The 12779-nt window shown below is 41.2% G+C and overlaps 1 protein-coding gene across 7 annotated transcripts in view; it reads right to left on the bottom strand.

Moving 5' to 3' along the window:
• Cnot1 (CCR4-NOT transcription complex subunit 1) overlaps positions 1-12779 on the bottom strand; it is an 88042-nt gene that overhangs the window by 52918 nt on the left and 22345 nt on the right. For all 7 annotated transcript variants that reach the window (XM_085843679.1, XM_085843683.1, XM_085843681.1 and 4 more), the window contains exons 3-7: positions 3945-4052; positions 3306-3404; positions 2391-2459; positions 2250-2304; positions 790-993 (exon numbers count right to left, since the gene is read on the bottom strand). In XM_085843679.1, the coding sequence (XP_085699805.1) occupies positions 790-993; positions 2250-2304; positions 2391-2459; positions 3306-3404; positions 3945-4052 (535 nt within the window). The remainder of the gene's footprint in view (positions 1-789; positions 994-2249; positions 2305-2390; positions 2460-3305; positions 3405-3944; positions 4053-12779) is intronic.

The raw sequence follows: 12779 nt of genomic DNA, 5'->3' as shown, positions 1-12779 counted from the left end.
TGAATCTTTGGGGATCTCAGAGCAACTGCTTACGTGTATACTCTTTAACTTTTCCTGTGTAGATTCCAGTACCTGTTTGTCAGTTCATTACCATATATTAAGCTTTTCACAGCAAAATAATATGAGGAACAGAATCCATTACAGTAAAAGCTTCTTGTGTCTGAAAAAGTTGATGCAGCTTAAACTATACAAACAGTAGGAAGTAAATCATATCTATATTTATCTTTTTGAAGGACTGGGAGGCTGGGGATTTATTGATATTGAATTACAAAGCCAACTGCCTAGAAAATACTACAAGTATTATCAAAAGAGGTCAACCTAGCTTGACAGGGTAATGTAAGCCTTTAATCCCAGCACTGGAAAGACAGAGGCAGGAAGGCAGATCTCTTAAGTTTCAGACCAGCCTAGACTACAGAATACAGAGGACAGCCAGAGTTACACAGAGAAACCCTGTCCCAAAAAACAAAAAACAAAACAAAAGTGGCCAACCTTTCAAATTAAAAGTAGCCTATTACTATAATGTAGTCTTCCTATAGGGGAGAAAAGGCAGCAAAGAGCACTGCCTACTCTCACCTGTGATTGTACTTAAACAACAAAAACATCACAGATGGGAGTAAGGCTTACTTTATACTTATTCTTTAACAAAGGTCTAGTAACGCTTTTATATTTAAAATTCGTCATTTGTTATAGGACTAAAAACAAGGAACAGGAAATCTTCATCCTCACTTATATACCAATATGCCTTTTTTTAATCGTAGCTTATGACCACCGATGATGGCTATGCCTTACCTCTGCGTAGTGTCTTAAGAAAAGCGTCTATCTGTTCCTGTCCAACTCCAAAGGCTCCCTTCTGCCCAAAGAGGAGATGGGAGAGTAGGAGGTGTAGGACCTCTATTGCTATATCTTGGAAGCCACCTTCTTGATTTCCACTGACGTCTGCGTCAATGTAAGAACGCAGAAGATCTGGAAGCTTCTGTTTGATAAACTGGGCAGCTGAAAGTCAAATAAACCAAGTTACTTTTATACCATAATAGGTAAAAAATAAATATCTAAATAACCACCTTTTGTATGCACCATAATTCACTTTGCCTCTCCAATGCTTTCACATAGCTCTACCATTACTATTACTTAGACAGTGACCGGTGAACGGGAAGAAAAGATGAAAAGGTTGTGAAATCAGTTATACAACAATGTAAACATAACACAACAAAATTGTTTAAAAAACACAGTTGGAGCCAGATATGGTAGGACATGCCTTTAACTTCAGCACTCATGAGGCAGTGGGTCAGAGGAAGAGGAGGAAGTGGAAGAGGAAGAGGAGGGAAGAAGAAAGAAAGAAGAAAAAAGCAGCAACAGCAGCAGAAGAAAAAGAAGAAAAGCAGGCAGGCATAGCAGCACATGACCTATAATTTTAGGCCTTAGGAGGCTAGTGAGTTTGAGACCAGCTTGGGCTACATAAGCAAAACATTGCCTTAAAAAAACAAGAGCTACAGAGATCGTTCCAGGTGGGTAGTGGTGGCGCTCACCTTTACTCCCAGCACGCGCGCGCACACACACACACACACACACACACACACACACACACACACACACACACACACAGATCGTTCTGCAGTTACGAGCATTTGCTACTCTTGCAGAGCACCCAGGTTCAGCTCGCAGCGGGCGCGTGGCATCTCATAACCAGTTCCAAAGGACCTGACACTCTTTTTTGGTCTCCTCAGGATCCAGGTATACAAGTGAAGCACATACACAAAAGCAAAACATTCATATGTGGATAAATGATTAAAAAAAAAAAAACAAAAAAACCTAGCCAGGCAATGGTGGCACACGCCTTTAATCCTTTAATCCCAGCACTTGGGAGGCAGAGGCAGGCAGATTTCTGAATTCGAGGCCAGCCTGGTCTACAGAGTAAATTTCAGGACAGCCAGTGCTACTCAGAGAAACCCAGTCTTGAAAAACCAAAAAAGAAAATAAAACCAAATATATAGAACACTATGAAAAAACAAAAACAAACAAAACCAAAGTAACAAAACTAAGAATCCAGGGATGTAGCTCAGAGGTAGAGGTCTTGCTTGTATAACTTGTCCAAGGCCCTAGATTTGATCCCTAACACCACAAAAATAAAAAAAAAGGGGGGGGGGGGGAGGAAAGAAAAGAGGAAGGGAGGGAGGAAAAAAGATGAAAGGGGAAGAAGGAGCGGGGAAGGGAGGGAGGAAGAGTCTTATACTCTGGATAAAGTGACTTACCAAAACCCCTGAGATCTGGGCTAGAAGAATTCAAAAGGGCAAGACCAAAAATGACCTGAAACAAGAAGGAGTTATATTAACAGAGGCGAACGTCTGCTGTAGCTATGGTTGCTGCTCAGGACTCTGCCTTGAGACACTCACCTCTTGTACTTTACTTAGCTTGAGAACTTTACTCAGCTGGGCAAATAAGTGGGGTGCAGGCTTTAAACTCTGAAACGAAACAATTTTTAAAAAAGATTTAACTTTCATTTTTATTTTGTTAAGGATGCAAATGTTTTACAGAGTTTTAATGTATTAGTTCATCTAATAATGGCACAATATACATACAACATGACTCTGGGTCACTACAAGCAATTTAATATATTCTAGAACTGTAAACTGATACTTAATACTTGACTCAATCTGATGCCAGGCGTGGTGGCGCACGCCTTTAATCCCAGCACTTGGGAGGCAGAGGCAGGCGGATTTCTGAGTTCGAGGCCATCCTGGTCTACAAAGTGAGTTCCAGGACAGCCAGGGCTACACAGAGAAACACTGTCTTGAAAAACCAAAAAAAAAAAAAAAAAAAAAAACCAAAACCAAACCAAACCAAAACAAAACAAAAAACAAAACCTTGACCCAGTCAGGCTTTAGCAAGTTTCCACTTAGCAGCATGCAACTTCCTTAACTCTCTCAGAAAGGTGCAAAAGAAAGTTAATCCTTCAAATCTTAAGATGAGACAAGATTTTTTTTTTAAAGAAGAAGTACAGATGCAGTAAGTAGCACACATCTTAAATCCCAACACTCCTGAGCCATAGTCAGGTAGTTCTCTGAGCACCAGGGCTACATAGAGACCGGGTCTTAAAAAAGCAAAGAAAATGAACACCACCACCACCCCAATCAAAAGCTCAGAGTCATTTTAGAGAGCACACTCAAGTTGAGTATGGTGTTACATATCTACAACAGCCCGGCACTGAGGCAGAATAGTAGCCTGATTACACAGAAAGACCCGTCGTCAAAAATGAAAGGGAGAAATAGATATTATCACAATCTTACTAGAGATAAAAATATACTAACCTTCTGGTAGTGCAATGGATTATCAATGGCATATGACAATGTTGAGATAAAATTTGGCTTTGTAATCAGCGAGGCACACTCCTGAATCAGAAACTGTGTCTTCAAAAAGGTAAAAATAAAAGACTTCTATTAGCATTAAGCATCATCTCACATAAATAAAAGTAGAACTTATGAATATTAGATGCTGTAAAACTTTACTATCAAAACTAGTAAAATCCCATTTAGGTATATAAAACGTATCAGCAACAAGTGTTAAACCAAAATATCCATATTAGAGTTCATTAATAAGTCACAAAACAATATAATTAACTCTAACAAGACTAAAAAATATCAAGCCAAAGAGATTCAGTTCAGATTCTGATCTAGCCCATCTGAGTTTCCAGCAGGCGTCCCCTCTCCTGCTTCCTTCGCCAGGCAGATCCAGCAGCGGGTCCTTAATCCTAAATTAGACTGCCATCAGTATATTAGCCAGGTGGATTATTAGAGGACAGATGAATCCTCAATACATCTTAGCTACAATTAATTGCAAGATTATGTTTAGATGTTATTCTGTACATAATGTTCATATATTATGCCCAAAACTGCAAATTTACAAAGTGATTGGGGGTAATTCTTATAAACTCTGTAATCCCTAAATACCTGATGGAAATCTTTGCCACTGCTTTTACCATCGCCACTGAAATCCACATGTGAAAATAGGCAGCGTAATAAATGCCTGTCTGCCTCAGGACCGTGCCGATTCACAATCTGAAACATAAAAATGTTATAAGTTTAAAGGAGGGTTTTGGGGAAATGGCTCAATGGTAAGATGGCACTTGACTACTATGCATGATACTCTGGATCTTATTCTCCACAGCAAAATTAAATACACTTTTAGGAAAATCAGCTTCTGGGGAATTACTGAAACAACTGCTGAGCATAGTGGCATAAGCCTCTAATCCTAGCTCTTGGGATTCAAAGGATGGTCATGATTTCAAGGCCACCCTCAAGTTAGAAGGAGTTTGAGACAGCCTAGAAGATAAAAGACCCTGTTCTCAAAAACAGAATTATAGGAATCACTTAAGTACAAGTAACTATATGCAACAATTATTTAAATTTATTCTTTTTGAACTAGCTATAACGGGGGGGGGGGGGCGCTGACAGGCAAGAGAATCAATGTTTCAATGCAAGAGTAGAGACAGGAAAAAGCTCAAGAAGCCACTTAAAATGAACCTAGTACAGGCAGGCTTTAGGATCTTTTACCAGCACATACATTCTTTTGTGCTTTTTTTCTTTTGGGGGAACTGAGTGAGTGTGGGTGAACCACAGAGTACTTGTGAGGGTTGGTTTTCTCCTACCATGTAGGATTCTGGGGACCCAATTCAGGTTATCAGGTTTGGCTGCACTTTACTTGCTGAGCCATTTTGTTGGCCCTCTTCTCTCTGTGTGGGTGTCTATGTACATATATATATGAATGAATGAGAGAGAGAAAAATGTGTGAACACCAGTGTATACTGATTGTGTAGAAGACAGGCATCAATGTCAGGCATCTTCTACTGACACCAACTGGCCAATGAGCTCTGCAGCACCCACCTGTCTCTAGCCCATCAGGGCCAGGACTATAAAAACACAAACCACAACCCATACCACCAAGACTGATTCTTCTCAGATTGTGCAAAAAGCACTTACTTAATCCCCCGTGACCTGATATGGACATTCATATGGCTAAAAAATAACTAGTAACAATAATTACAAAATTATAAGAAAATATCTGGTAAAAACTAGATGGCAAACAAAAAATACTTGGGAAGCAAAGATGGGCAAATGTCTCTAGAGTTTCACGCCTGTCTCAGAGCATACATGCACAAGCAGTGTCAAGGCAGCGCACTTGTCTAGCAGTCACAAACTCCTAAAGTCTACCTGAAAGCACTAATCCAAACCACTCATCACCAACTTTTTGCATAAAGCAAACAGGAGAAATGTGAATGTTAAATGATTTAATATCACTGCTATTTTGAATTGGCAAGATAGCTCAGCAGGTAAGATGCTTGCTACCAAGCCTGACAATGCAAGTTCATTGTCTGGGCCCAACGGGTACAAAGAGAAAACTAACTTGGACAAGCTGTCCTCTAACTACCATAGTCACTGTGTGACACATACAACCTGACCCTATAGAGAATTAATGTAAAAATGGCATAAAAAACTGATTTTTAATTTTTTTGGTTCTTTCCTCTACACTTACATAAGGGATCGCCACCTTTTTTGCAAGCACCTTTAATCACGGAGCCATCACAAGGTCCCCCAAATTTTTTTTCAGAGTTAATTATTTTATGAGTGCTTTCCCTGGATGAGTATATATGTACCACATTCATGCTGAGAAATCAAAGAGCACATGAGATCTCCTGGAAACGGGAACTATAGATGGCTGTGAAGCACCGTGTGATATTAGGAACCCAACCCCAGAGCCTTTCCAATAAAAGCATCATGCCAGTTCCCCAATCGATTTTAAAAGAATGATTACAATGTTAACCTTTGAATAATGTCACAAAAATCTCACCTAGGAGGCAAATTTATTTTCTCATTTGTAAGATATTGAGATACCAACTAGTTGACATGATTAGTACATGCATATAATAGTTTCAGTAAAATCCCATCTTTCCACTTGTCAGTAGGTAAAACTATAGAGGAAAAACATCGTATTAAAGTCTGGGGCCTGGTAAAACTTAACCACAGTAAAATACACCTGGCCTCCTTGTACAATAGGGAGAGCATTCATTTCATAAAATGGTGCTGAGTGTGTCTCCAGGTTTGCAAGAAGCTTGCTTACGTCCTTCACCAAGGAAATCAGCAAGGGGGCAACAAAGAGAACCTTCCTATTACCCCAGGTCTAAATACCTAACCTCTAGGTGTTAAAAGAGGTTATGTACAAGAACACTAATGGAAACACAAAATTTATGTGCTTTAATAACCGTGCATATTGTGAAGCCTCAGCCATCAAATAAACCCAGACATGGTAACACATGCGAGCAATCCCAATTCAAGGCCATCTTAGAATATACAGAAAAACTTGATCTCAAAAGACATGAAACAAAACCACATAAATCAAATGACTAAGGAAATGAATCAGTAAGTGAGAACCATGGGTTCAGTTTCCAGCACACAAAGGCAGCTCACAAGAACTGTAACTTCAGTTCGAGAAGAGCTGATAGAGACCCTCAGGCCTCAACAGGTGCACATACTCATGCACACAAACATACATGTCTATTTGACCAGATTTATTTAACCATTAACTAAATGTCAGGCATAAGACATAGATATCCTTAGATCTCAAGAACTTATAAGGAAAACTGAATAAACCAATAATACAACCAAAACATGTAGGGCACTGCTGGTGTCACTAGATTCTCACTTTCAAATAATTTCTGGTAGTCAACAACCAGCTTCTCCAGGATTTGCCTCAGCTGCAGAATTTCAGTGCCTAAATATATACCCTCCTGTGGCAGCCTTCACTAGCAGGGCCCTTTGAGCCCACTGTGGTACCTTTGGTATATGACTTAGAAATGGCCATATAATGTTAACCTGGGTTTAATTGGGAGTGAACTACACAGCTCCTCAGCAAACCTGTGTATCATAGTCTCACCCACCCTGTTTTCATTACATCCTAACCTGCAGAACTGACATAGGTTATAGCCTGCTTTCCAGATTCCAGGGGATACAACCTCACCCATATCATAGGCCCAGTTCAACAAGCTGAGCAGTAAAAAGAACCATGCAAGTTTGTAGAGCAGGCATAGTAGGTGCACATGCATAACCAGTTGGAAAATACAGTCAGATTTATCTTTTAAAAACAAAAAAAACAGCCGGGCGTGGTGGTGCACGCCTTTAATACCAGCACTCGGGAGGCAGAGGCAGGTGGATTTCTGAGTTCGAGGCCAGCCTGGTCTACAGAGTGAGTTCCAGGACAGCCAGGGCTATACAGAGAAACCCTGTCTCGAAAAACCAAAACAAAAACCAAAACAAAAAAAAAAAAAAAAACAAAAGAACAAGTGGGGTTGGAGAGGCAGCCCTGGATGGTCTTAACAGATGATCCAAGCTCAATTCCCAGCCCCCACAGCCATCAAATTCTAAGGGTTCCTATGATCTTTTCTAGCTTCCAAAGTTCCCAGGCATGCTCAAAGTACAAAATACAAGAAAAAATATTCATATAAAAGTTTTAAAAGTTAAAAGTGGCAAGATGGCTTTGTTGCCAAGCAGTGGTGCCCAGTGGAGGCAGAGGCAGGCAGATTTCTGAGTTTCAGGCCAATCTGGTCTACAGATTGAGTTCCAAGACAACCGGGGCTATACAGAGAAACCCTGTCTTGAACTGCCATCCCCCCAAAAAAAAACGATAGCTCAGAGGGTAAGGGTGGCTGCTATGAAGCCTGAGACCATGAGTTCAATCCCCAAAATCTACAAGGCCAAAAAAGAACTGACTCTTGCAAGTTGTCCTGTGGCCTCACATACGTGATTGTGTGTATAGGCCTATATGCTCCTATTATTTTTTTAAACTGCTAAGTGTTAGCAATCCCTTTAGGCTCCGCTCAACAGTTAGGTACCAACAGCTTGTGTCTCTCCCTGCCAGGTATAAGCCAGGACTCAGGCATATGAGACCACTCATTACACCCTCTCCCCCATGTGTTCCGCAACAGTCTCTTCGCCCCCCCCCCCCTTTCTCTTTTCCTCTCTCTTTCTGTTCTTCTCTATCACCAGCCTTTCTCTGCCTTTACCCCTCTTTTTCAGGTCCCCTTTCCATCCCACCAATTAACCTTCTTTATATTAGGTGTGTCACATGACTGATTCCTCGGGAGAAGTCCTTAGCAGGGCCCACTGAGGTGCTCCCTCCCAGATCACGAACTCCCCAAAGACCTCGAAATCAGATGCAAAATGTAAAGTCTTTAAGCTCAGACCTGCAAACCTCTCCAACACAGTGGATGGGTATGGAAGGCCCAGAGCTGGTAAGGCTGTGCTTTTTTATCATGGTTACAAGCAGGGTGACTCCAATTTGGCAGCTACATGATTAGCTAACATTTAAAGGTTATAAGCTTGGCACAATTCCATTGGCTAGTAATGATTTCAAATGGCTATGAACAATGGGGGTCAACTTGAGTAATCTTTCCTGAAATGTTAGATACTTAAGTGGAAACAAGGATTTTTGGAAAGTCAATTATGTTAGATGGTGTTTTTGTTTCTTGAAATGGACACAGGTAAAAGGCTAAGGCAGACCGGTGAAGGAACGTTTCACTAAAGCAGACAAAGGTCAAAGGATGTTCTGTTAAAGCAAGGTGGTGAAAGGACACGTGATGGATTCTTAACTAACAACACACGTGTATTGGTACGCCTTACACTGTGTAACTGGTTCCATTTGTTGGGACTCCATAGAGAGAATGCATGCCAAAAAACTTTTGGTGGCACATTGTAGTTTCATGCTCTTCCTCGGACTCGGGCTGATTGGCAGGGTGATGTCAGCTGAGACAAGATACATGTTGAAGCAAGACCTGGGAAGAATGTGTAGTGTTTGGAGGGAGTATAAATACAACTTGATGAATGATGAGAGGCTGAGCTAGGCTTGCTTATAGAGCTAGCTATACAATGCTTGGTGGTCTCTCTTCTATGCTGATCTTCATTTCGCTGAGAGAGGCACAGCCTCAGACTTCTCTTAACGCTCTTGTTGGTACCTCCTGTTGGCTCAAGTGGAGGCTGAGACCTGGCTGTTCCTGCTCAGTTGTGTCACCGCTGTTGTTAACCCAACACTACTGAACTAGACCACTGGTATTTCTGTGACATGTGTGTGAGTGGATCAAGCTGCTACTGTTGACTTCTGTGAACTGAACTGTCACCAGACAACATAGATGGGAACTGTTCTAAAGAATATCTCTAAACAGGTCAGACCATTTCCCCTATGTCTTAGTCAGGGTTTCTATTCCTGCACAAACATCATGACCAAGAAGCAAGTTGGGGAGGAAAGGGTTTATTCAGCTTACACTTCCATACTGCTGTTCATCACCAAGGAAGTCAGGACTGGAACTCAAGCAGGTCAGAAAGCAGGAGCTGATGCAGAAGCCATGGAGGGATGCTCTTTACTGGCTTGCTTCCCCTGGCTTGCTCAGCCTGCTCTCTTATAGAACCAAGACTACCAGCCCAGAGATGGCACCACCCACAAGGGGACCTCCACCCTTGATCACTAATTGAGAAAATGCCTTACAGCTGGATCTTGTGAAGGCATTTCCCCAACTGAAGCTCCGTTCTCTGTGATAACTCCAGCCTGGTGTCAAGTTGACACAAAACTAGCCAGAACACTCTATATTCTTTTTTTCTATTATCTCTGGTGAATGGTAGACTAAAAGGGAGGTTAAAGCATTTAAGAACCATCATTAAAAATAGGTTTTTTAAAAAGTTACAGGTACTGCTTGATACTAATCGGCCGTTGCTAGGGGGGTGACTAAGTGTGGAGTGGTTCCTGGAACAGGTTATGGTTTTTCCAGTAATTTCAAACTAGGGGCAAACTAAACATAAAAGGAAGTCTGGGTACAAACTGTAATCTAGTAGGCTAAAGCTAGAATGGTAACTGGGCTCTTTCTGCAGGAGTCCTCCGTTCTCTCGATGGTCTGAAAGGATTTGTACCACACAGATGTCTGGTCACATCTATGTGTCTGATCACTGGCTCCCTGCTCCTCTAGCTCTAGGAACGCTCTCCAGATTTCATTTCTGTCTTAACTCACTCTTGCCCTTCTCTTAACTTCTACTTCCTAAAAATCTCTTATCTCAAATTCCTTTCCATCCTGTGCACCTGCACTCTCTTGCTCACTCAAGTGTTTTCTCTCTCTCTCTCTCTCTCTCTCTCTCTCTCTCTCTCTCTCTCTCTCTCTCTCTCTCTGTGTGTGTTTTAATTAAACAGTCTCAGTCAGCACAGAGAAGTGAGGCCCTCAGCAGACTGAGAACTGCAGCTAATGGACCCTGTGCCTCAGTAGGAACTTTGGCAGCAGTAGCTGTTGGCATCAGGACCTCCCAAACCTATGACATCACATAGACGACAGCACGACCTACAAATCTGTTGCCAAGACAACAGCTACCATATTCGCAGAAATCTCTTGGCTCACCTCCTACCTTTACCTTTGTTACGTCATTTTCTATATAAATCAGGGAAACACCCCTCCCTCTCTCCCTCTTTTGCGCCTTCTCTTTCTGCCACCACCTCTTCCATTCTCTTTCTCTCCCAATAAACCTCTCACACATGGAGCTGCTTGGGCCCAGTGAGTTGTGTTCAGATGTAACATATCAGTTCAGTTGTAACATATCAGTAGCAATGGAGGTAGGATACCAGCTCCCAATGCATGCCCCAGACCAGCCACAGCTGCCAGGTAAAACATGTGTCTAAGCATTTGTCTCTCTGCTAATGCACTGCTACTGCATATGCTTGTAGAATTGAATGCTGTTCCATGGAACCAATACACAGTTTGTAGCCATCTTTGCTAAGGGCAAGAAAGGGCAAAGGGCTATATCTTCAGCGCCATCTTGGTTGTGGAAAGTCCTCGCTTCACTGCATTCTTGCTTAAGAGCAGCAACATGTGACCTGAGCAGACCAAAATTAGGTCTCCAAAGACTTCTGAATTGAGGTTAAGATTTTTATATGGTTCCTATCCTGTCTCAGTAAACTATTTTAATATTGCTCTATGTTTTCACTTTTTGAAAGATAATTTTAATATTACTTTAAAGGTTTGCATTTAAAAAGTTAAAAATCACTGCCTTAAAGATGTTTAGCCTTGTTTTTGCTAATGTTACTATAGACTTCTATAATACACCACATGGGGAGCTAAGGTTAACAGTCTCTTTTTGGACTGTGTTTATAGACTTAAAATCATTTTTTGATAGACCTTCAACTCAAAAATCATGACTTTTAAGGCTGAAATCTAACAGGCTTTAGTATCAAAAGCCACTATTTAACAGTCCTAATCTCATGAAAACTACTATAGTTAAGTGCAAACCAGTCATAACCTTACAAATGACATTCTTTACTGTGCTCAAGTATTTATCTAAAGCCATGCTAAAAACCAATGCAGTTAATTATAATATCAAGTTTTAGCCTTATGTTTTCTGTTTGCTAGTTACAGCTGGAGCGGGTTAACTAAAAGCAGACACAGATTATCTAATTCAATAGATTCTAGCTCTCAACCCTGTCAGACAGAGATCTGCTGAATATGACACTGTTAAAGCTTGCTATGACAAAGACTCTCAAATCCTAACAGTATTCCAACCCAGGGTTTCCAAAAAGATATGGGCACAGCCTCAAAGAACTCTACTTGGATTGTAGTATACCAACCGCTGGGTGGCACTGCCAATGCTGTGCCCCCTGCCAGGGCTTGACCTAAACTGTGGATAGAGGACACCTGAAGAGTTGAATGTCTCATATTACCTAAGGCAAGGTGAGGTCATCTCTTCCATGTTCCACCTCCACAGAAAAAAGCCTGTCATCTTCTGAGCCTGATTGACAGACACAGACTGCCTCTACCCAAGTTGTGATGGAGACCACAGGGACTTGGAAGAACTGTCTACTACAGACTAACCTCTGTCATTTTAATTAAATTTATGGCATCTAGATTATAATTTATCTTTCTTAGGTTTCTGATTACATTGACAACTAAGCTAACTATAGCTTGACCAGCTAGAGAACAGGCAACTGGCTCCTTACCCCGATATAATCCACTAATGTGTTAGTTCATTAGTCAATTTAAGACAACCAGACCTCTTATTAAAAGAACATACAGGGGCTGGTGAGATGGCTCAGTGGGTAAGAGCACCCGACTGCTCTTCCGAAGGTCCAGAGTTCAAATCCCAGCAACCACATGGTGGCTCATAACCATCCGCAACGAGATCTGGCGCCCTCTTCTGGAGTGTCTGAAGACAGCTACAGTGTACTTACATATAATAAATAAATAAATCTTTAAAAAAAAAAAAAGAACATACAGGGGGCTGGCTGGTGAGATGGCTCAGTGGGTAAGAGCACCCAACTGTTCTTCTGAAGGTCCGGAGTTCAAATCCCAGCAACCACATGGTGGCTCACAACCATCCGTAACGAGATCTGACTCCCTCTTCTGGAGTGTCTGAAGACAGCTACAGTGTACTTACATATAATAAATAAAATAAATTTAAAAAAGAACATACAGGTTTGCCTTGCTCACAGGCTTCATGATAAAAGACATGAAAGTTTCAGATATAACCTTTTACTACTCTCATATCTAAAAAACTCAGTTTGCAGTGACTGCTCCCCAATGATCAACCACCTGTGTCTCATGATAAATTGGACAGGAAAAAAATGTAAACTTTATACAAGGTGCAAGGATATAAAAGCTCAAGTTATAAGGATTAAAATTAAATATGAGGGTCTAGGAAGGAGTTTTGTGGTTCGTAATTCTAAGATATGAAGATTAGAAAACAAAACGTGGATGGTGATAGAAATAC

Source organism: Mus caroli, unplaced genomic scaffold, assembly GCF_978045245.1.
Source record: "Mus caroli unplaced genomic scaffold, Mus_caroli_1 scaffold_10, whole genome shotgun sequence".
Lineage (NCBI taxonomy): Eukaryota > Metazoa > Chordata > Mammalia > Rodentia > Muridae > Mus > Mus caroli.
This window is presented reverse-complemented; position numbering and strand designations above follow the sequence as displayed.